This window comes from Tamandua tetradactyla, chromosome 23, assembly GCF_023851605.1.
Source record: "Tamandua tetradactyla isolate mTamTet1 chromosome 23, mTamTet1.pri, whole genome shotgun sequence".
In the NCBI taxonomy this organism is placed as follows: domain Eukaryota; kingdom Metazoa; phylum Chordata; class Mammalia; order Pilosa; family Myrmecophagidae; genus Tamandua; species Tamandua tetradactyla.
The window spans coordinates 52,971,240-52,996,060 of NC_135349.1; the positions used below are offsets into that span (position 1 = coordinate 52,971,240).

The 24,821-nt window shown below is 46.8% G+C and overlaps 1 protein-coding gene and 1 long non-coding RNA gene across 14 annotated transcripts in view; one reads left to right on the plus strand and one right to left on the minus strand.

Annotated features, from left to right (window-relative positions):
• The window catches only part of SRL (sarcalumenin), a 64,967-nt gene extending 45,017 nt beyond the window's left edge, over positions 1–19,950 (plus strand). For 2 of the 5 annotated variants that reach the window (XM_077141968.1, XM_077141967.1), the window contains exons 2-6: positions 9,494–9,595; positions 11,264–11,359; positions 14,462–14,578; positions 14,824–15,057; positions 16,524–19,950. In XM_077141968.1, coding sequence (XP_076998083.1) covers positions 9,526–9,595; positions 11,264–11,359; positions 14,462–14,578; positions 14,824–15,057; positions 16,524–17,335 — 1,329 coding nt within the window. In that variant the 5' untranslated portion in view covers positions 9,494–9,525 and the 3' untranslated portion in view covers positions 17,336–19,950. Of the gene's footprint in view, positions 1–1,416; positions 1,486–6,451; positions 7,559–8,096; positions 8,277–9,493; positions 9,596–11,263; positions 11,360–14,461; positions 14,579–14,823; positions 15,058–16,523 lie in introns of those variants that run through there. The other 3 variants (XM_077141969.1, XM_077141965.1, XM_077141970.1) reach the window with 3 other exon arrangements.
• On the minus strand, positions 601–24,599 carry LOC143667591 (uncharacterized). Of its 9 annotated transcripts, none has more exons than XR_013168107.1 (7): positions 24,342–24,572; positions 22,289–22,520; positions 14,929–15,124; positions 5,928–6,255; positions 4,890–5,139; positions 4,160–4,286; positions 608–1,423 (listed from the first exon to the last, which is right to left on the minus strand). It is a non-coding gene; the product is annotated as an uncharacterized LOC143667591 (long non-coding RNA). The 9 variants fall into 9 exon arrangements; XR_013168108.1 differs by having other exon boundaries at positions 609–1,423; positions 4,890–5,018; XR_013168113.1 differs by having other exon boundaries at positions 601–1,423; positions 4,890–6,255; positions 24,468–24,599.
• Positions 24,600–24,821: the final 222 nt, after the last annotated feature.

The window sequence follows — 24,821 nt, forward strand, 5'->3', positions numbered from 1 at the left end:
ATGGGGGAAGTTGTCAAGAGAGCTGGGCTCTGTTACAGTCTGCTGTTTGCTAGTGTAACTAGCCCCATGGTCTAGGGAACGTCAGTTATCAGGGTTTTAGGATCCTCGTCATTAAAATCAAACTAGTTGGTCAGAGAGGAGGTTGCTTTGATGTAAGAATCCTGTGATTCCCTCAGATTGGTACCTTTGTCACTGTATCCTGTCCTCTGGTGAATCATTTTGGGCTAGAGTCCAGCCAGGGACAAACTGTTCTGGTGGGATTAGCCTTGATTTTAGGAGCTTGGCCAGAAGGCCAAAGAAATCTTCCAAGATTGGCTGCCTTTTTCAGCTGCACCCCAGCTGCCCATGACTTGGGGGAAGAAGTTAAGGACAAAGGAATGGCGAGAGAAAGGGTCTTAGGGCTCCAGGGAGGGTGTGACAGTGCTGGCTTCCGGCAAGCCATTTCCATTCTCGGCCTCCCACCAGATTGTCTGAAGGTATTATCTAAGAAGTAAAGAAAAAGGGGCCCCGAGCAGTGACTAGTACTCTGCAGAATAAGGTCAAGAAAAATTGTGACCCACATCTGCCCCCTCCAGGAATGTTCAGAGGTAAAATCTAGAACAAGGAAGGGCTCAGTCTGCCAGCTTCAGCCACGAGATCTCTGTTTTCCAAAGTGCTCCCAGCTGCACTTGAGGTATTGCCTTGTGAGACGTTGGCGTGTTAGGCAGAGAATGGTTCAGCGGAAAACGCAGGACTTCTCTGGAAGCCAAGGGTGATTTCCTGACTCCCTTGGGCAGATATGTCCAGGGGTAGAATCGGAAAGTGATTTTTTTTCTCCAGGACTTTATAACTGATGACTCATCTGCATAATTGTGTATGAATAACAAAGATATTTTACTTATATGTAATTTTGGACTCAATAGTTTCAGTTCAAAGGGATGAGAAGAAGTCAAGTGGAAGAATAACTTTGGCAAATCCTGGTTAGAAACAGCTGCTGAGGAGCCCTGCACAGGCTGGGACTGAGTTTACATTCTGTTCCATGAAGGCACTGTGTATAAACTCAGTGCCTATAGGTTGGCTCAAAACAGGTAACCAAAACAACACATTTTATGTTCTGACTTCTTTTCTCCTCGATCTTCAGTTTCAGTTTCCAGACAGAAGCCCCTGACTCCATGTACCGACGGTACACAGCACGGGTGGCTTAGTTCTTAGTGGGGGTCATGAGACACACAGATACATGCTGATCCAACCCCAGCAGCAGGCCCCGGGGTTTGGGAAGCAGTGTGGGCCACAAATCCCATTGCCACATGGGCCAGGGAGCTTTGCTTGTTTTTTCAGCCCGAGTTCTAGTCCATCTCTGGAATGACTTGTTGAGCAAACAACTGAACTTTCCTTATTTCAAGAGAAGTCAATAATCCTTGCTTTTTCCTGCCTCAGAGGACTCCTAGGAGGATCAGAAGAATATCTACGTGAAATTACTTTGAAGAGCTAAAGTCCTGCACAAAGGCAAGATGTTATCTAGCTCAGTGCCTGGCACATACTGATTAGCTATAAAGGGTTTTTAAAGAGGTTCTGGAATGCTAGAGAAAATGACAGAGGAGGCTGGAGGGAGATGTTTCTAGGGAAGACGTTCCTTTAGGAGACAGCACTAGTTGTCAATCCCCTTTCCTTTATAAGCAGTAGAGCAGACAGGTCAGATCATGGGAGAGTTGTTGGGTAGGAAGGATGAAGGAGTGGCTGAACTCCAACTGCTTCATCTTTCTTCACCCCTTTTAGTCACTTCAGTGGACACTTAGGGCTTCGTGGAACATGATTTGTAAACCTCTAGGACAGTGGAAAGAACTCTCAGCTATGGGCTATGGACTCGGACTCTGTCCCAATCCTATCCGTGATTCTGGGTGTAACCCTGGGTGAGTCCATTATAGCTCCCTGGCCAGAGCTTCCTCCTATACAGTTGGAATCAGCAAGGCCCCTGACAATTCCACAGTCCTTGGGAGTCCATGTGGAAGTGCTTTGGAACCAGTTAGGAGCTGGGGAAAAAAAATCTGAGTGGTTAGTGGTAGAGAGATAAGACCTGAGCCTGGGTCTATTAATGCAAAAGAAGGGGGGTTGTGTGTGTGTGGGGGAGCAATTGAAAGGCCATCCCTAAAGAGAGGCTGATGGCAAGGGGATTAGTGGAAGAGAAAGCAGGGCTGGATTTTGCCATGCTCTGTTCAGGGTGTGATCAGGTCATGGGCACCAGCCTTCAGGTATGCTGGCTTTCCCATGATCTCCAGGCTGAGCTGGTGTCCTGCTATTTATATGCCTGACGTAAGGTCCCAAACCCGCCCAGGACCTAGTGTGGCTGTTTTGGCAGCAGCACATACAGTGCAGTACTCCATGTCCTGGGATAGACCAAGACTCATCTTACGGATTCAGCCCATCCACAGTGCCCTCGGTCCTCCATGCGCTCCCATACCTCCTCCTTCAGGGGCCAGTGGGAGGCTTCAGCAAGGGAGGGGAGGGAGGGAAGGAAAGATACTGGCCTTGGATTTAAAGGAATCGAACTGAGTTTAATTAGAGGCCCCTGAAGCCTCTGTTAGGACTCCTGGAGGGGAAATAGGGCCCAATGGCACAGTTGCTTCCTCAGGGTCAAGCTCTGGGGCCCAATGGCACAGCTTGTTTCATTGAGAGACATTCTGTCTTAGAAGTTATTTTTAGCCCAGGAAGGAAAGTCACTGGCAGGAAGCCATCACCTGTAGTCTTTTTCACGCCAAATTGTTGAGCAGAAGATCAGGGGCAACTTAGCATCAAGTTGTAAAAAGCAGGGTAGGATATGGATGGATTGTGTTGGTCCAGGGCCCGAAAGTGGAAGCACATAACAGTGTAAAGATCGTGGCAAATGAGTTTCTCATCCCCAAAGTCTAGGGTCCTCATCTCCCATGGGATTATGCACTCCCTCACCTCCACAGGGGACAGATACTTTTTGGGGAATATCAGAAGTGCCACAGTCGATCAGATTCAGAGTCCATTTGGCTCAATACCATTCTCACCACCATCACCACTGCCATCCTCACCACCATCACCACTGTCACCACCATCATCCCACACAGCCATCCTCACCACCATCACCATCACCACTGCCATCCTGACCACCATCCTCACCATCACCACCATCACCGCCATCACCACACTGCCATCACCACCACTCTCATCACCGCCATTGCCACTGTCATCACCATCACCACTGCCATCCTCACCACCATCCTCACCATCACCACTGTCATCCTCACCACCGTCCTCACCACCATCACAACCGTCACCATCATCTCCACCGCCATCCTCACCACCATCACCACTGTCACCACCATCAATACCATCACTGGTGGAAGGCAACAGGGGCTTGTGGAAAGGGCTGGATCCCACAGAGGAGGAGCCTTGACTACAACTATTCCAAGGTAAATGCTAAGAACTGGAATAGCCATCCCAAATTGGGAGCCTACACAATGCAGGCCGAGCAGAAGGCTCAGGGCCAGGATTATTGGCAGTGGTTCTCAATTTTGGTTATGTGTTAGAATTACCTACCAAGATTTTTTTCCAAGTCCTGGTGCTGGGGCTGCACCCTTGACTACTTAAATCAGAATCTGAGAAGGTGGGGAAGCATGGGACCAAAGCATACAGTCCATGTTAAGAACCAGTGTTTTAGAGGCTGTTTTATGAGGGGGGTGCAGACCTCCTTTCTTCAATTTTTATAGGCAAACAAAATCACTTGGACATCTTGTTGTAAGGCAGATTCTGATTCAGTGGGTCTGGACAGGGCCTGAGATTCTGTGTTTCTACAAGCTGCCAGATGCTACTGATGGGGTGTGGGTCACACTGAGGAGCACAAGGGTAGAACCTGATCCAGGGTCACTGGCCTGTCTGTTACTAGCTATGTGACGTTGGGTAAGTCATTCAATGCCTGATTCCAGCCTTCCCAGCTGTAAAATGTGGACAAGAGTAATTCTTGCTTCAGAGAAACAAGTGAGATTAAGTTCATGTTTTATATATAAAGTGCTTGACCGTTGCCTGGCACACATCAGCACATGTGATGCTTGCTGCTCAGAGCACTACCAGTCTCAAGTTAAACCAAGTTCCTGCCAGAGATTTTTCTCCAGGGGGTGGTAGGGGTAGAGATGCAGGTGAAGGAATCAGAACTTACAGGTATTTAGGTGGTAACGAGAGAACATTTTAATGAGTAATGTCCAGGCTCTTATCTCCGACTAAGGCACTGGGAATTCTTCACACCACACACTTCTTCTAAGCACTTTCTGTGGATCTGGAGGGCCCTGGGAACACAGACAGGATTTAGATTCAGTTCCTGCCATCCGGCACCTGGAGCTGTTTGGAGCATGAGACTGGATGGTGTGAGCATGCAGGGAGGCTGAAGAACCGATGCCAAGGGGTGGGTATGTGGGTGAGACTCCCTATGCCCCCCTGAGCACATCATGATGTGGAAAGCCTGGGCAGGTTGGTGGTGGTCCTGGGTTCCAGTTACCCATCAGCCACTTAGTGGCTGCGGATCTTGGGCAAATCACAGCCCTTTTCTTGACCTTAACTTCCTCAGCTCTAAAGTCTGGCTGACAATACTAATCAAAAAGGTTCAAATGCAGTCATGTAAGGGAAAGTACTTGGGAAAAAATAAGTGGGGCTATTTATAAAATTTTTTTTAAATTGAGGTAAAATTCACATAACATGAAATTAACCATTAACCATTTTAAACAGTACAATTCAGTGGTATTTAGTACATTCACAATGTTGTGCAACCACCACCTCTATCTAGTTCCAAGACATTTTCATCACTCCAAAAGGAAACCCTGGTCCCAGGAGCTGTTCCTCCTCCCTATAGCCCCTGGAAACCACTGATCTACTTTCCGTCTCTATTAATTTACCTCTGAATGCTTTATATAAATGGAATCATATGCTTTGTAGCCTTCTGAGTCTTGCTTCTTTCACTGGGCATACTGTCTTCCAGGTTCATCTATGTGTGGCACGTATCAGCTCTTCATTCCTTTTTAAGGCTGAATAATATTTCATTGCATGGCTAGACCACATTGTGTTTATTATTCATTCATCCGCTGATGGGCTTTGGGATTGTTTCCACCATTGGGATGTTGTGAATATACTGCTACAGGATTCTACCTGTAATGAAAGGGCACCCAAACTTCCCATCATCCTGAAATTGGTATCAGGTTGGCTCTGTGGGCACTATTGAGAAAATATTAATTCCTGCTTCCTGGAGGCTCTTCACTTCAATGCAGAAGGAGCAAGAAGTGGCTTTTCATTCTTGGAGGCAGAGATGGGAGTACTAGCCTGTGGCCTGTACCCAGTGAAGGGGGCAGGGTTCTGCTTCCTGAGAAATCAGGTCAATGCTTTGGGAGTCAAGGGAGCATGGGGCAGATGGGAGACCTGGAGGCTGTATCATCTCCCTGCAGGCAGGGCTCCCATGGTGTCCTCACTTGGGTGAGCCTGTGGGCTCTCCCATGGATGGCGGGTGTTCTCCGTAAACTCATCCCAGCCTGGGAGGGTGGGAGGGAGCACAGATAGGCCCAACCTTCTCAGCTAGCTCTTCCTACCCCATATTCGAAACAAATTAAATTTGTCCCATGGGCAGACACCACTGATACAGTCTAGGTCCCTGCTTTCCTATCTCCTGCTTTGCTGTTTGTGGGCCCTCAGCTTTCCCAGGAAAGCTACAGGCCCTTAGAAGGGGATCCCCTCCACAGGGGTTGGCTAAGGCCACTGGGAAGCCCAGGCACTGCCTGTTTTGGACATGTCCTCCTCCTCAGGCCATGGGCACTCTAATCTAAGGTAGAAAGGCCAGCAAATGCCTGCCCTTAAGGGGACAGGGTTGGATGTGTGACTTAATAAGGTTGAGAAACACAAGTAATCCCTTAAGCACTTTGCCACGTAACCTAAGATTATCTCACCTACAAACACCTGTTTTCACTCCTTTGCTGATGGTGGTGTAAAAAGCAGGCTGGTTAATGACGAGGTACCAACAAGGGGTAGAACATTCATGCATTTGTAATATCTTGGAAATGTCTCCTGGCTCTCCAGGCTGCACATGCCTGCTTGCCAGGCTGAGGCAGGACTTGCAAGGTGCACCGAGCTTCCATCTGTACAGTCCTCAGGGACTAGCAGCATGCCAAAGGCAGGGTCAGGAGAGTAGGGCCCTCAGCTGGTTCTCTCCGCTCCCTCCTGTAGAGGTGGACCACGGCCCGGTCCCTCCACTGCCCGATCTGAGGTGTTCACGTCCTGGGAGGGAAGAAGAATAATGTCCTCTCTGGTTGTCACCCAGGGCTGTTAAGAAGGTCCGGGGAGGTAGCGCCACCCTGCTCACCAGGTCCACACCACATGCCCGGAAGATGGGAGCTAGACTTATTTAAACTCTTTTGAGAAGCAAAAAAGTGCCAGCCCTGTGAAACTGACCAATAATGTTCTAATCATTTAGAACTGCAAGTCTCTGCCTCGGGTGGCACAGAAGATGTTGGCAATTTGTTGGAGAATCATTTCTCTACTGGAGATGCAAGTCTAGAGGAGAAGGAAAGGGCCCTTTATGGAGATGCGGTCCCTCCAGAGAAGAACCTGCTTCTTCATTACCAGGATGGCAGTGAGGCTGAGCACTCGGAGAAGACCATGGCTGGGGCCCCTCCAGCTGCTGCCAGCCCGGGCTCTGATCCCGAAGCTAGCCTCTCCAATGCCTCAGCCTCAGAGTCAGCTCCACCCAGGGACACTGAGGGACCTGGGGAGGAAGAAGAGGGCCTTCCAGGAGCAAGTGCCCTTCCTCCAGAAGGGGAAGAGGAGCAGCCAGAGCTCAGTTCTGGAAGGGGACCAGGAGAGGAGGAGGCTGGGTGTGGGCTTCCAACTGAGGGCACGACTGGTGAGGGGTCATATGGACAGGCTGGGAGTGGTGTGGTCCCTGAGGAAACAGAGGAGGTCCTGCAAAACACCCCTGCCCAGCAAGAAGCAGTAAAGATGGCAGAGCCTGAAGCCATGGGGACCTCTGGTAATTTAGAGGTCCGGGAAATCCATGCCCCAGGCAGCCCAGGGCCCCCTGGTGAGCCAGAAGAGCTAGATGGAGTACTGGAAGTGGAGACTATGGGAGAAGAGGCACAGGTCCATGCCAACACAGAAACTCGGGAGGCACCCGAGGGCCAGGGGAAGCCCAGCTCCAGCCAGGAGGCTGGCGGAGCCACAGGGGAGCACTGGGGCTCTGAGGCTGGGGAGGTCGGGGATTCCCACCCCCCAGTAGGCCAGCTGCCAGCCTTGCCTGCGGAGGAACCAGACTTGGCTTCTTCAGAAGAAGAGGGCGGTGAAGGCAATGGAGGCGAGGAAGAGGGAATCCCATCTGAAGAATCCGAAGAGGACAGTGGCAGTGGGGCTAGTTCAGAAGAAGCAGGGAGTGCCTCGGATGAAGCCAGAGAACCCGAGGACGCAGCAGGGATGGCCAACCAAGGGAATGAGGGGGCTCAGCTGAGCTCCGGGGAATTGAGTGCGGAGCCCCAGAGTGTGGAGGCACAGGACACCGAGGTCGAGAAGCCCGAAGAGGGGCAGCAGGGTAGGAGGAGTCTCAGAATTGCCCCCAGGGGTAGGAATTCTTTAAAAGCAACACCAGCACCTTGGGCAGCTGCATTCTTCTAGGCAGACTTGTCTGCGGTGGGACAAAGACAGGGTGTGTGGGAGAGTTCCTCAGGTAGTTGTGGGCTTGTTAGCTGGAGGCCCTGTCCAGGGACCTGGCTTAGGTTGGTAACTTCAGGTTGCTCTCAGCCACCTGATTCCAATTTGGAGGGACTGAGTGGGAGGATGTACCTCCAAGGGTTCTGAGGAAGCTGATTACTTTGGAGTTAGGCCCTCAGGAGGCTGCTCCTTAGGGCCATGAGCTGCAGTTTCATGTGGATCAGCACCTTAACCTAAAAGCCAGGGACATAAAGGTGGGCTGTGAGGCCCCAGAGCAGCCTGGGACCACAGTGGTGGGCTGGCACACCGGACTACCCCCTTGAAGACTAGGCTGCATTAGGTCAGGATTGTGATGAGCAGGCTTGACTGTGACCACTGTGTCCCACGCTCCCCCCTCCCCCCAGCCTCCCTAGCAGCTGCTGCCCTTAGGGGAAGAGGGCAGGGCCAAAGTTTTGGAGGCAACATTACAGACATTTAACAGGCCCCAGAGATGTCCGGGCGCTTCATGGCCTCATCTGCTAAGCACACAGACCAAAAGTGGGGCTTCCAGAAGAGGGGTTAGGATCGATTCTTCCCTTTCCCAGATGGCTTCCCCACAGGTTTCCACACAGCATTTCATATACATACTGCTTACCAGGCCCCTGAACACTCCAGAAAGGAGGGATATAGCAATCAGTCAGCCCCTCTTCTTTCCTGGCCCCATTCTGGGGCTGGGGTAGGGGCTGCCTGGGTTTGATGTAGGTTAAGAGTCTATTCTTCTCTACTTCTTATCCCTAGTGGAACTGTCTCTCCACCCAACGGGCCTCAGTCCATTGCTCTTCTAATCAGCCATATTCTTTGTGCACTCAGCCTGGGCAGAAACCATTGTCTTTAGTGGCCCCAGTATTTGAGCATCACTCACTGGGGAGCCCACAAATGGTCACAGGCATCTCTTGCTTGATGGAGCTAACAGTTTGCTTCAGACAAAACTTCTGTTGCAGCTCTCTCCTCTCTAGTCTCCCCTCTGCAGCCAGTGGGATCCTGATAAAATGCTTATTTGATCTAGTCCGTTGTCTGCCTAAAGCTCCTCCCTAGCTTCCACTCAGACAGATTGCGAACTCCTTATCAGGGCTTTCAAGACCACACATGGACAACCCCTCTGAACTCTCCAGCTCCCCACAACTTACCTTCACGCCACTCTGCCCTCACTAACTCTGGTCTACCCGCATGGGCCTGCTGCCTGTTTCTCATTCAAATTCTGTTTTGGGGATTTGGATTTCAGAAATGCTCTTTACCATCCCTGGCAAACTCTTTTCCGGCTCTTCACCTAATAAACTACTCACAACAGATCTGTGCTCACATGTGGCTTCCTAAGGGAAGTTTTCTCTGGTTTCCTCTGTTAAGACTGGGTAGGTGCCCTTCTCATATGCCCTCATTGCTTCTTGACTTTCCCTCCATAGCCACATCACAGTTGTAATTAATACATTATTTTTACAGTTAATTATTTTCTCTCTCCCCACTAGACTGTAAGAAAACTCCATAGGGGCAGGGGTTACATTTGTTTTGTACACTTTTATATTCCCAATGTGATGTTCCATGCCCAGCACAGAGTACATGCTCAGCCAATATTGGTTGAATAAGTAAGATTGATCATGGAGCCTAACAGAAACTGAATTTGGATGTTTACATTCCTTCCTAAAGAACAGAATTTAGTTCAACCTGGCAAGCTTCTCTTGAACTTCTATTGCAGGCCCAGCCCTTGTCCGTCTTTGGAGAGGCTGAGAGTCCAGGCGGCTCTTAGCTTTGCCCTAACCCTTCTCTGTGCTTCTCTCCCCAGAAGAGGCGGAGGATGTGAGTGAAGAAGCCCCCATGAGGGACCGCTCTCACATTGAGAAAACCTTGATGCTGAATGAGGACAAACCAACTGATGATTACTCTGGTAACCGAAGGAAGTAGACAGGACTGAGGCCGGGGCTGGGAGAGTCACCTGGTCAGTGATGGGGCACAGCCCACGTGGCTGTTGAAAGCCAGAGCAGAAGGGGCTTTAGTTCTAAGGCCAGCGGGAGCCACAGGCAAGACGGGAGCACTGGAGGTGGAGGCATCGGGGAGGAAGGCAATCTGGGCACATCCAAGACTAGATGGCTCTAGATAGGAATAGAGGAGAAAAGGCAATCCAAGCAGAGGTCCCAATGTGGAGGGGGAGTCCAGTGCTGCTGCCTTGGGGAGGGTTCCAGCCCCTCTGCTATGCAGAAGATTGTGCATAAGAAGGCATCATTTGTTTTTGTTTTGTTTTGTTTTGTTTTTTACAGTTTATAAAACCCTTTATTTTTCTTTTTAAAAAATCTTATAATTAGAGAATGTTCCCATATACACCACACCCCCATTATTAACACTTTGCAGTAGTGTGGAACTTTTGCTACAACTGGTGAAAGAATATTATAATTGTACTATTCACTATTGTCCACAGTTTCCATTAAGGTGTGTTTTTCCTCCAATATACCACCCTATTATTAACATCTTGCATTAGTGTGGTACATTTGTTGTAATTCCTGAAAGAATGCTTTTATAACTGTACTATTAACTATAGTTATCATTTATAATAGGGCTCACTGTGTGTTGTACAGACCTATGTTCTACCTTTTAATTTCTATTCTAGTAACACATATATGACCTAAAACTTGCCCTTTTAATCACATTCACATATGTAATTCAGTGCTGTTAATTATGCTCACAATGTGCTACATCACCACCACCCATTTCTAAACTTTACAATCAACCCAAATAAAAATTCTGTGCATATTAAATTTTTAAAATTATTATTTTTTTTACAGTTTATAAAGCCTTTTATACTCAGTATTTCATTTCATCCTCAAGGATTTCTGCTGGCTTCTAGTCTTTTCTTCATGAATGAGCTACCTAAAGTTCAGAGAGAGGCAGCAATTGGCTTGTGGCCACACAGTTAGAGTGGCAGAGTGAGGGTAAGGTCTGGGATCCTGACCCTTGGCTCCCTGGTCCTTCCACTTGGCCCTTCAACCTCATATCTGCAACCTGCCAGCCTTGCCCTGGAGAGTCAAGGAGCTGAGTTTAATCTTCTCCTGGGGGCTCTTTCCAAGAGGGTCTGTGGATGCTGATCCTCTCAGGGGCATCTGGGAGGACAGAACTGGTGAGGGCCCAGGGTAGTAGGCCTGTGGCCTGTGGGAGCCATGCCCTCTTGTCCTCCAAGCCTAAGGCAAGCACTTGTGGAGGTGGGAGTAGAGAGAGAGAGATGGCGCTCTCACCTACCATGGGAAGAATCTCTAGTTAAACTGCCCACCAGAGAGCAGCAAGCTCTCTTGGGGTGGAGAGGAAAAACAGAGTTAGGTTTTTTGGGGGTGGGTCGGTGAGTAGGTAGAAGAATGCCTTTTGGTTTGAATTCTGCTGAGGTGTGGGGTGTGAACCAAGTTCCCCATGAATGCTAATACATTGCATGGTTGCTGGGAGGCAACCCTTTCCTACCAACTATGGTGGAGCTGCAGGTGGAGTTACCTGCCAAGGGTAATTCCATGGTGGGAGAGCTGGGTGGCATCTGCCCTATCTGACGCTCTCCCCTCGTTCTCTCTGCCCCCAGTGGTGCTGCAGCGGCTGCGAAAGATCTACCACTCATCCATCAAGCCCCTAGAGCAGTCTTATAAATATAATGAACTGCGGCAGCATGAGATTACAGGTAAAGCCACCTGGGCCCAGAGGTGGCGGTCTGCACCTGAAGGAAACCATGGACTTTGGCAGCTGAGGCATCTCTCACCCAACAGATGCCCCTAGGGCCCGCACAGATTCAGGGACTCTACTTGGAGCTCAGCTCCCCTAAGGAGTCAGAAAGGGTGGATACCTCAGGAATGTGAACCATCCCTTTCCTAGGAAGAGTGCTCTCTAATTCACAAAGGAGTTTTTCAGACAGCATTTACTTTTCAGTAACTCAGGTTTTGGCTTCCATTTGCAATAATGCCAACTCCCTCGTGTGCTCAAAAACCCACAAGGGCTCCCTCTTCACTTACAGCATTCTGTCCTAATTCCTTGGATTGGCCTAGATTCCCGCTTTCCTCCTTAGCCTTTCCCATTATGTTTTCCTTTGGGTATGGATTCTTTTTAGAATGGGTTTTCAAAATATTAGAAATAAGGTATACTTATTGCAAAAGATTCAAATAGTATAGAATAGTATACTTTGAAAAACAGAAGTCCCTTTCTTGATCTCCATCTTCTCTAATTACACTCCCAGAGAGCCACTGTTAAAGTTTTTTTGTGAAACACTTCTAGATATTTCCTCTGCCTAGAAAGCCACATACACTATTTTTGGTTTGTTTTATAAAAATCATATCATGCAAACTGTGTGTGTGTACAGATCTCCAATACTCTTCCTGATGCCTTCATAGTATTCATTTAAAAGAATGTTAAAAACACTACTAAAATGACTATACCTGTATGTTTCATGCAAATATACTTACAGGATAAATTTTCAAAAGTGGAAAACATTTTAATGGTTGTTGCCAAAGATTGTACCAGTTTGTACTTGCAATAACAGTATATGAGAGTTCTTGTTTCCCCACACCAATGCCATTTTTAAGCATTATAATTCTTTTTAACCCTTAACAGTGGTATCTTGTTTTCACTGGGAATGACATTCTAATTTTTTTCTTGTGTTAATTGGCTATTTCTTTCTCATTTAATTCTCTCGATGGCTATAATGTAGATGCACTATTATCAAGTATATATTATTCCTATGTCAGAGAAGAGGAACCTGATGGCTAGAGAGATGCTGGGCTGCCATGGATCACTCAGCTGGAATTAGAGCTAGAATTTTCTACATTTTCTCTAGGGGAATTCACAACTACCTATACTGTTTCTTGCAAACCTAAAGGCAAATCTTCCTCTTCTGCTTCCATGAGGATGTGTAGGCATTGGTATGAAGTTACAGAGAACATCTCAATTAGTTTCCTCTATCTATATACTTGCCTCTCTTAGATCTACTAGGCAACTCTGGTCTGGACAACAGCAGAGGCCAGGAGGCTCTGGGCTGCCTGAGACAATGGCGCCTGGACTTCTCCAGAAGGCACTCAAGCTCTTGGCTCCAGCTCTCACTTTCTGAACTTGGCTCTTCTCGAGTCTCTCACCAATACCTACCCTTTGGGTGGCTTTCTATATAACCCTCTCCCTCAGGGTCTCATCTGTGGTCTCCTGCATATGCCAGTACCGCCCCCTGCTGTAGAGGAGTAAAACAGCAGCACCCCTGGAAAAGCCCTGTTTGTGGTTTTTCTCAGAAAACTTTGAGGTTCACAGTTTCCCTTAGTGCCACTTGAGCTGTTTTTCCTTTGTGAAAGCTCTGTGATTATAACTGGGGAGTCCTACCTCCCTCTCATCTTGCCTATCCCTTCCTGTCCCCAAGCCAGTAGCTGATACCCAGAGATATGTGTACATCTTACTGTATTTACAGTAGAATGGGATGGGGCAGGGACATGGTATCACTTCTGGGTAATACATATGTGCCCATCATTTAAAGACACCATCTTGGCCTTCTAGGAATTTAGCTTCACCCCAGAGAAGGAAAATCAGCATATCCAAAAGCCGGTATAGAATAGGCAGTATATGGTACTAACATTTACTTAAAAAAGATGGGATGTATGATATATATAAATATCAATATTGCTTAAATATGCATTAAAATATCTGAAAGAATACATAGAAATAGTGGTGGCTACTTCAAAGAGAGGGATGTTATAGCCTGGGTAGCTGGGGGACAGAGATAGGAGACTTTTCACTGTACATCTTTTTATATTTCTGACTTGAATCAAGAAATTAAATAAATAAAAATTAAAAAATAGAAATTTAGAAAATAAATGAAAAAAACTGCATGCCCACTGTTTTGAGAACTATCTGCCAGGCTCAGAGAGACAACAAGGTCTGCAGAACTTAAAATATGCAGAGGCAACCCTAGATGCTGTAGTTTAGAGAGGGGCCGACGGAGCTGAGGCCTTCAAATCAGCAACAAGAGCAGCCATCACCCAGGTCAAAAAGCCTCTTGCTCCCTCCTCCTGCCTGGTTCTGGAAGCACTAGAGAATTCTTTTTCTTCTTGTTGATCCCAGCTGGACTGGTCCATGTAGGGTCTTCTCTCAAACATGGCCTTTGGAAAGACACTGGGCACTGAGCCCAAGAGCTGCCAATTCAGTGTTTGATCTCAGACTCTGGCAAGTTTGTCATGGACTTTGCAGACTAATATTTGATTCTGGCCTTAGAGCACAGAGTTGGGCTGAACCTGAGGTGGGGGTGTTTGGTAGCCACAGCTAAGGGGAGAAGACAGCTGCAGAGGCTGGGGACATGCAGGGCACAACAACCAGATCATTCAAGACTGAATAAACTTCTTACATACCCTTTCTTTTCTGTTATCAATCCAGATGGCAGAGTTGTAATTTCTCTCCATTTAGAAGCTCTCCCCTCCCCCATTTATGAACTGTTCTCCTCTAGATCTAGCTCAGGAGACCTTACCCACAGTGAGCTCTGTGTCAGTGTTTGTTGAATTCACTTAGATCCTCCTCCTGGTGCAGATGTGCCATGGATCTATGCAAGGCCAAAATAAGGTCTTCTAGTTTCTTCTAACTGTGTAAACACACTTAGGTAGCAACAGAAGAGCCACTGATTGCTACACACTGTCTGATTCAGTATAGAATTCAATTAGATGGGCTGTCTGAGATGACAGACAGCTTTGAAGAAATATACCACTCCTGTAATAAGAAACTTTATTGATTCACTTCCATTTCTAATTCCTGATGCCTACAGATGGGGAAATCACTTCTAAGCCAATGGTGCTATTCCTGGGACCGTGGAGTGTTGGTAAATCAACTATGATAAACTACCTTCTTGGGTTGGAAGACACTCGCTACCAGCTCTATACAGGTAACAGGTTTTTTTATGTGATCGTTGGTGTTAAAATGTCATATGTAAAAGCACTATAAAAATTAACATTTATATGAGTCTTCATATATGTATGTATATTATATATATAAGAAACCAGCAGCTTAACAAACACAGGATTCTATTCCTATGGCAAAACATTCCCTGCTTATTACATCCTGTGCACTCACTAGGTCTGTTTCCCAGAGATCACTGTATTTCCCACTAACCTTATGCCCTGTGTGTAGGCGCCGAGCCCACCACTTCCGAATTCACCGTCCTAATGCATGGGCCCAAGCTGAAAACCATAGAGGGAATCGTCATGGCTGCTGACAGCAGCCGGTCCTTCTCACCTCTTGAGAAGTTTGGCCAGAATTTCCTGGAGAAGCTGATTGGCATAGAGGTTCCCCACAAACTTCTGGAGCGGGTCACTTTTGTGGATACACCAGGCATCATTGAGAACCGCAAGCAGCAAGAGAGAGGTATTTTAGCCTTCATTTTGACTAGCATGAGTTCATCTTAGTAAACTATTCCAATGGTGGGTGGTAGCTAAAGAGGGGAGAGGAAACATGGTCACTGTTGTCTAAGGAAATGCATTCTTTACTTCCACCCACTTCTTATGACACATTGGTTTTGGAGTTCCTTATCCTCCTGCCTCCCCAAGGACTGACTTGGATTGTATTTTCCCAAGGCAAGAGCTAATCTTCCCTGGAAGTACCACCTAGAGCTCTAAACTGGGGCTAAGTTGTCTTTGGGAGGCTCAGTCTGCCTTGGACTGTGATCAAAGGCCTAGATTAAGTGGATCCCAGTTCAGATGTGCTTGACCTCTGACTAACTTGGGTATGAGGCTCCTGGGCTTGCTCTGGATGAAACCTGATCTTCAGCCTCTTCCTATTCCCAGTTTCTGCTTTACCAAGTCTGCTTCAACATAAGTCTATACAGGCTTTCCAAAGCCCTACTTGCTTTCAGGTGTTAGAGCTTCCACATGGAGCGAAATTACATCTCCGCTATCTGGATTAAATACAAAGAAGAACGGATATGAAATAAGCTTATTCAATCTTGAAAAACTTTGGCCTGGCAGATAATAGGCTAGGGCTATCAGCAGTGATGAGTGCTAAGCTCGGCTCATTGAAGAATATATGACCAGAAAGTGGGTCTCAGTTTATGGTTCTAACTCCCACTCTGGCTATAACCAGAGACTATTTTGTTAGTAATAATATTGTTTTAATTAATAATCATAATAGTAAATTTATATTTTTGAACTATTATGCACTGGATAATTTTATGCATTATTATGCACACTTTTCAACACAGGTATTCCTTGTCTCATTTTGCAGATAAGAAAATGAGGAAAGAAATTAAAGGAATTAAAATATTAAACCTCTACTATGTGACAGACATTGTTTTGGTTAGGTGCTTTCACATATTTATAACCCACATAGTAATCTTTATATCAGCTTAGGGTCACTGTTATTTTTGTCATTTTGTAGCTCAAAAGCTAACTTTTAGAAACATTTAATATTAATCTAGCCAGTGGCAAAGCCTGAGTCCCAGTCCAAGATTAAATATCACATTCCACATTTTTTTTCCCTTAAATAATGCATCCTCTTTCACTTTCTTCCAATTCCCCAACTTCTTTCAACATCTTTGCCATTGCCCTAGATCTTTTTAGACAGCAGGAAAATTTCCATTTAGAAAAAGTATTTTGCCTCCCTGGAGACTTGGATTCCACTGTAGATTAAAGTAAGGGTCAGGCTATTCTTGGTTGAAGATTGATAAGAATTAGGAGATATGCAATTAATTCTTTATAAGTCAGTCTTTAGAAACCCAGAAAATGCCTAGTGTTTTTACTTCTTTTAATTCATAAAATGGTTTGATTTTGAAAAGAGGTGCCAGGGGCTTTGAGTAACCCTGGCTCAGCTTGACTTTTCATTTCTATTTTTCAAAGGTTACCCCTTCAATGATGTGTGCCAGTGGTTCATTGACAGAGCTGATCTCATCTTTGTTGTCTTTGACCCAACCAAGTTAGATGTGGGTTTGGAGCTGGAAATGCTCTTCCGTCAGCTGAAGGGTCGTGAATCCCAGATAAGGATCATCCTGAACAAGGCTGACAATCTGGCCACACAAATGCTCATGAGGGTTTATGGTGCCCTCTTCTGGAGCCTGGCCCCTCTCATCAATGTCACAGAACCCCCAAGGGTTTATGTCAGCTCCTTCTGGCCAGAAGAATACAAGCCAGATACCCATCGAGAACTGTTTCTCAAAGAAGAGATCTCCCTCCTGGAAGACCTCAATCAAGTGATTGAAAACAGGTTGGAGAATAAGATTGCCTTTATCCGTCAGCATGCTATCAGGGTCCGCATTCATGCCCTCTTGGTTGACCGTTATCTGCAGACTTACAAAGACAAAATGACTTTCTTCAGTGATGGAGAACTGGTCTTTAAGGACATTGTGGAAGATCCTGACAAATTCTACATCTTTAAGACTATCCTGGCAAAGACCAATGTCAGCAAATTTGACCTTCCCAACCGCGATGCCTATAAGGACTTCTTTGGCATCAACCCCATCTCTAGTTTCAAACTACTCTCCCAGCAGTGCTCTTACATGGGAGGTTGTTTTCTGGAGAAGATTGAGCGGGCCATCACCCATGAACTTCCTGGCCTCCTGGGTAGCCTTGGGCTAGGGAAGAATCCAGGTGCTCTCAACTGTGATAAAACAGGGTGTGGTGAAACTCCAAAGAATCGCTATAGGAAACCCTAGATAATTATATAGCCATTCTCGAGTTCCTATTGGTGAATGAGCTTGTGTCCTGTCTGAGAAATCCTGGCTTATTAACCCTTTGAGCCACACTGGCAAGAATTATACACTGGAGATTTGGGAGTCATTTGAGGCCAGTAGTGGGGGAAGGTGTGTGGGTCTAGGAAGGCGAGTGGAAACTGTGAATTTACAGCATGCCTGTCTTGTGTGTTAATTAGGAGGCCTGGTGAGGCAAGTCAGCCTACATCTGCTTTTGCTGGACCCTATCTTGAAGGGACAGAGAGCAGCTAAATTCTGATTTATATACTGAATTAATGAGGGTCATATCAGCTAAAAGAAGCTAAAATTCCCTTTTCTACTTTAAGCTGGAGATACAGTGAGGACCTGAGTTATAGAGGGCTCTTCAGGTCCATTTTGATTTCTTCCATACACAGTTTGTTCCTCAGCCCTCTGTTGTCTCCTAAGCTTGGGCTGACTTTCAGTGGTGGGCAGCCTCTTAGGTCAGCATTTACTTGTGTTTTGAGCCTATCTCCAGGACCTTTTCCATGTTTCCTCAAGGGGTGGGAGAGTGATTTAGAATACCAGAACATGGGGAACAAGGGTTCCCAGGTTAAGATCTGCCTCCTCCAGTGCAACTTCTCTGATGTAGTCTTTAAGCCAGTTGGGAAGCTCAGTCCCTTTACTGGCTCCAAGAGGAGTGTATGCAGGTAATTAGGGACTTAAATGAAAGTATTGGAAGGGCTCAGAGGGCTAACTGGTTTGCAGTGTGTCTTTGTCTATTGCATGTCTTGGAAAACTCAGATCCCAAAGGCATTGGGTTTCAGAGAAGACAGTGGAGATCTTGTTCCTTTTCATTAGGGACTTCTCTGGTCAGTCGGCTTCTCCTAAATTTAAGAGGAGAGTGTTCCCACCACTTCTGTGGGAACAATTGGCAGAAGAATTGTTCCTTTCCAGTTTTCATTACCATGACTACTCCTTTCCTTTTCTTCTCCATTCCCTGGTGCACTAACACTCAAAATCTGGAGTGATTTCCTGTGAGTCAGAACCAGCACCAGTCACTCTATGTCAGTGGTAAGAAGGCTTAAAATTGTTTCCACTTGAACCTGATGCTGATATCCACTTAATACACCATAGGAAAGCCAGGGCTTGCAAATACCAATGAGTGTGAATATGTGTGTACATTGTCCAAGAGAGAGATTAGGAAGATTATATTAGAGGGCATAGAGAAATAATTTCTCCTTGTGAGAATCCTCCCTGGCTGGTATGCACTGCTACTTCAGAGGGTAAGACGGAGAAGAGAAGAAGAGGCTGGAGGGAAGAGCCTTTTTATGAAATGTGGGTGGAGGTGAATTGCCTGTACAGGTTGAGGAGATCTGGCCTAGCACTGCCTAGAGGGGGTCCTTAACACTTGGTCAGCTAGCTCCTCTTGGAGGCAAGCTTTCCCAGGGGACTCAACCATAAGGCATGGATCAGGATCCACCAGCTCCAGGAAGTCCTCCTGGACCAGACGGAAAGTGAAAATGAAGGCAGAGGGAGAGGCAGTCAGAGTAGGCAGTGTAAGCAAACTGGCAATCAGGTTTGGTTCACATGGAGAACTGCAATTTAGGAATCCCTTTTTCTTATCATCATCAGCACTCTGGTGCATGCTGCAACACAGGCTACTGCTTTTGGCTTTGCTGAGGGCTTGGAACTTCCCACAAGAAAACCAGAGGTTCCAAGGCCTTTAGGAGATTGTTTCTAAGGAAAGTCAATGAGAAAAGTAAAGAGAATGCTGCCAGGGGTATCCAAGGAGCCAGGTGACAGGGACTGATAGTAGGACTCTGTCCTGGACTTTTCTTCTCATTTAAGAAAATAAACCTTGCCTCTTATCTCCCTTATTCACCCTCTTGGGGTCTGCCCTCCACCATTCTCCTTAGTGTTCACGAGCTACTATCAGTGTATCTGTTTTTCTCAGTGCAGTAAGGGAAATTTTTTTTTAATGGGAGAATTGTATGGGCATCGTCATAGCTGTTGATGTCACCACTGCTTTGGGGAAAGTGGGCAGAATGAGGCTAATAAATTCTATCAATATTTATATTTTCAGGGGGGCTACATTATCAGTGTGCTCTTTTTTTCTCTTGTGGACTTTTCTCCATCTATTTTCCTTTTCTTATTCCTTCTTCTTTTGAATTCTGTTCCTCTACTCCTCAGTGCTTGACTTACCTTTCCCTAACTGCCCATAAGCCTGCCAATCAGCACATGTATAACGTGCCTGTTTTGGGCCCAGCTTCTGTGGAGGTGGATTTCAAGCAGAATTCTGACTCTTTGGGATGCTGGGATCTGGGGAAAATTTAGGACCTAAAGATCCCACAAGAGGAGTGTCTGTAAGTATGTGTGTCTGAACAGCTACTGTTCTCTCCAAAGCTAAACCTTTCCAGTGTTCTTTCAATTCTGATTTCATCAGGGAGAAAGTCTCAATAAAGTTCCAGTCTCTCTTTAAAACCTTGTAGTTGCTGTCTCCAACCAGTTTAATCTCTTCATCTTCCTTTTATCTATTAGCATCTACTTATTTCTTAAGTTTCTTGGAAATAAACTGAAAATTTATAATAAAAATTGCCTACCCTTGTGGATGTCCCATGCCTTCTTTCAGCACACTGCCTCCTGCTTCTAAGCCTTCCTGTGGCTTAAAAATGACAATCCCTCAGTAGGCTATGAAATCAAGGCCTACTATGGTATGATCTGAAATTTTAAGAAATACTGTCTCCTTTGCACCTGAATTTGTTGTTCTCTCTGGCATTGTGGCAATACCACTTTTAATAGAGGTGACTTGAAATTTCCATTCCCAGTTCAGGCACAATTATACTATAAGGCTAGCACTCAACATGCAGCTGTCCACTTGATACCCAAAGGCTCTGGTGGAGGGAGCTGGAAAATGTTCATACCCATCCAGGCCATGTGGATTCAGGCCTCCTAATTGTACTTGCCATAAAAAATTCTGAATATTCTTGATTCCCTGAGCCCATGCCCTTCCCACTACATTTTGTTGTCTCTACGTCCCCTTTAGGGGACAGTTCTTTTAATTTTGCAGTTTCACTTCTGGGATCCTTCTGAGGAGTCTTATACCCTTTCTTTTGAGAGTATGTTTTGAAAGGGAAAGAATTATGTCCCTGGAGACCAGCTGGAAATAACCAAAAGTGAAGACTAGGCCCTAACCATACTCTACCACTGACAGAGTCTCACCAGAAAGGATGTCACATTCAGCGGCTGCAGCAGACTCCTGTGGGTTCCTAACTTGGTAGGGGCTGATCTTGGGGCTGTATGGTTATGGCAATGCAGTTTGCTTCCTTCTTCTCCCCTCTCTTTTCCTGATTAGGGGGAGTCTGTAGTCCACCATCTCTGAGCAGCTGAGCAACCCGACCTAACGAAGGCCGTTCCCTGGTCACTCATTCCTGCCCCAGGTCACCTCACCCGCTTCGTACTACAATTAGCAACTCCCCAGGATTGGGAGAAATATGGAGCTTTTCCCTGGATGATATCTTAGGCAGATGAGGTCTATTTTAAAGATAAATATAAGGATTTAATCTGCCAGAATTTGCCTCAAAACGGTGCTATTTCACAAGTTTCATACCCACTCAGTTTAACATGGTCTGCCATTAAAATAGGGAAACAAAATAAAGGAAAATAAAAAACCATTCTAAATAAGGTTAGATACCATAAGGGGCATGAATGGAGAGAAGCGTCTTGAAAGGTAAGTGTATGTATTGTCTGAATACATGGGAATACATGTCATTATATGAAAAAGGGGCATGCAGACGTGTATGTCATGTCTGTGCATGTGGAGAAACAGATGCGTATGAGTTCTTGTGGTCAGATAATGCCCAGAGACCTGGCACACAGAAACTCATTACCTGAAGAATGAATAATTGAGTGAGTGGATTTTGAGAGCAGTATGGAAAGCATCTGTGCATTGTATGTTGTGTGTAGGGTAGAAGGATGAGTAGGTATGTCTGGGGTGGGTGGGTGGGCGGATGTGACTGTGAGGAAGGAATTGTATGACTATGAAAATAACTGGATTACAGGTAATGGGAACTTGTATGTATACAGGTAGGTGTGTGTGTGTGGGGGGGTGAACCTGGGTGTCCAGTTTGTGGAGCAGATTCAGGAAGATCCAGCCATAGGAGGCCACATCCTAGTGATGATAGGAGTTGTAGGAAATGTCCTACTCCGGTGACCTGAGGCAAAAGTCCGAGCCTTTGAGAATTCACAACTACTGGCAATGTTTCAAGCAACTTTCACTTCCCATGACTTTAGGTTCAAGCTTTTCTCAATCCAGGGAAACTAATTTTTCTTTAGCAGACCATAATGGTAATTAAGAAAAAGCATCAGAAAAACAGAAAGTAGTGACCTAAGCTTGCCTGTAGCCAAAGGTATAGTCAAGAGGCTCTGAACTTTTGTCTCTATCAACTGACCTCTTATCCTAAGGATAAGATAACATGCATAAGTGAGCATTTTCTGTGTCTGCTGGCATTACAGAATATGTTCTGTTTTCCTATGTCAAAATAGAAGGGAACCAACTTCTAGAGCCCCCTTTAGGCTAGGAACTGAGCTACGCACCTATAGACATTACTACACCTATACCTACAGTGATGTAATAATTACAAAAGCTGTGTACCAGGTACTACATGGAGTGCTTTAGGTACATTACTTTATTTAATCCTCACAGTTATCCCATGCGGAGGTAGCTGTCCAGCACAGTTAAGAGCAGACTCTGGAGTCAAATTGCTTGGGCAACCAATTATTAGCTGGATGGCTTTGGACAAATGACAACTTCTCTGTGCTTCTGTTTCCTTACCTGTGAAATGGAAATACTAGAAGTCCTTCCCTGATGGGGTTGTTGTGAGGATTAAATGACATAATCCATGGGACATGCTTGAAATGGTACCCATCCCACAGAAAGCAGTCAATAAATGTTATTACCACTACTATTATTTGTATTCTATTGATGAAGAGACTGCAGGTCACAGCAGTTGAGATGATGGCATGTGTAAGTGGGTGGGACAGAACTCTGACGCCTGGTTCATACCGCAGTTCAAGGTCACATCAGGCAACACCGTCACCTTCTGATCCCAAGGCTTTTCCGTATTTTTCACCAACTGGCAAAAACTCAGAACAGCTTGATTTTTGAAGTGGTCAGTCAGCACCTTGAAGTCTGTCAGTAACAAAATATAAATCGCTTAAAAGTAATTTATGTTCGAAAAGTTATTGTAGATTTTTTTTCTGAACAACAACAAAAAATACTTAAAGCTATAACACCACTAACTCCCTTTCTCATTTAACCATCACAATGATCATCTTATAAAGTAGCTAGGGCAGGTGTACTCGTTATTCCTTATCCTTTAAATGGAGAAACTGCTTCTCCAGGGAAGGTAAGCCTGCCCAATTTCATTTAGTTAATACACAATAGGCCAAATTACAGTCCAATTCTCTATCCATCCCAATATTCTTTTTACTATGTTTAGTCTATCACATTGATTTGGAGCCTAAACCAATTTGTGCACAGCATATTTTTCTGACATTCTAAAAAAAGTGATTTTGTATTTGTGAATGAGTGTAAAAATATGTGTTGGTTATATTTCAATTTCCTCTTAACTTCCGGATTTTTTCCCCACAACTTCAAAATATTTTTAAATTCTCCATATTTACTAAGACACAGGCTCTGCCATTGAGGAGCTAACAATCTACTTAGGGATACAAGGCACAGGAACTGGAGTGACCAGGGAAGGTCTCAGGGATAAGGTGACCATATTTTCAAAATTACATCGGGGTAATGTTCTTACGAAGAATTTTCTTTCTCATTTGCAAATGCAATTATTTGAAAAGTCTGACCAATGCATGTAAATTGTTGACTTTATTTTAACTATTTCATGGACCACCTTTTTTGAGAAGAGTAAGTTTATGTAAGCATATCAGGATTTTTCTGAGTATACTGACATACAATGGACTTACCAAGCTTGAGGAGGGGGTGGAATTTTAGCTATATTTTGAGGGATGGTCAGGTCAGAGAGAAGGGGGATTGGATCCCGGGGGGAGATGATAGGTACAGACTCAGAGGAAGGAAGAAATCTGTGCATGGTCCATGATCAGAGGGAAAGAGAGGAATCAGGTGAGATGAGATGAGTTAGGGAAGACCAGGCCTGAAATGGAAGTCCAAGGAGGTTGGGTCCCAGGCCACTGCAAGTTTCCCAACAGGGAAGTATGAAGAAGCAGGGTTGTGGTAAGATCCAGCTGGCAGTAGCACATGCATGAGTGACTGGAGCTGTGTGAGCCTGGCAGTAAGGGAGCCTACTTTGGCCATCGGAAGAACGTCCCTTAGACTGAAGTCAATAACACACCACCTGACCCTGGGCCTGTTGGGTGGGGAGCATTAGGGTCTCAGTCCTTCGCTGACTCTGCCCACTCCTACGTGCTGGGAACCAGATGACGGAGTGCAGGCAGGAGATAGGCACCAGAAGCCCGCCTCATCAGCCTGGCCTGCCTGGGGCCTCCTGTTTGGCCCGGACCCCCGGCATTAGGCAGACCCTGTTCTGCGTTTCTCTGGATCTCCGTGGCAATCTGGATTCCTCCATCCCTGCGGCGCCAGTTAAGAACAGCTGGTCAGCGAGGACAGGACACCCAGGTCTGTGAAGCCCTGGGGCCGCTCCTGGCCTTCGGGCTTGCTTTCTCCGGGTCGCGGCGGGCGCGGAATCCCGGGCGGGGGACACCGGCCCCGGCACGGCTGTCCCACGCTCGCGCTCTCCGCCTTCGCGGGCCTCGGGGACTGCAGTCAGTTTGTCGCCACAGCCGGGTCCGCGGCACTTCCCTCCCAAGATGGAAAACACCGCGGCCGGAGGGGCTTCGGCCTTCTCCCAGGGCACTCCATCGCCTAGCAGGGGAAACTGAGACCCCACAGGGGCAATCCTGGGCAAGGGTCGCGGGAGTGGGGGAATCCTGGGCTCTGGCCACAGCGCAGCGGGTGAACTTGGCCGCTCACCTCCAGAGCCCGGCTCCTTAGGCGCAACAGCCCCCTGAAGAGGGCTCACCACCCGGATATGCCCGGGGTCCGCGGACAGGGACTGATCTGGTGGCTGCTCTCCAGTTAACACGTAACGGAACCTACCGCACCGCGGCCACGGAACCTTGGTCCCTGCAGGCCATCGCGCGCAGGAAGCTTGCCCTGGTTCGAACCGCCGAGCTCGCACTGCGCTTGCGCGCGCTGCCCGCCGGGCGATCCCGATCCGGCTCTAGCGACCGTTGGGTTCGGCCCCGCCCACTCCTGGGCCGCGTGCACGAGCCAAGTCACGCGCCCGGGTCCGCGCTGGCTGCCTTCCCGACACGCGGCGCTGGGCGGCTTCTCTGCGCGTGCGGTGACTCAGCGCTTGGGGCGGGAACCGGCTGGCACCCGTCGCCTCACACGGAGAGCGGAGCGGCCCCTCCGTCGCTTCCCCGCGTGAGACCTTGTCCCTGAGTCCCG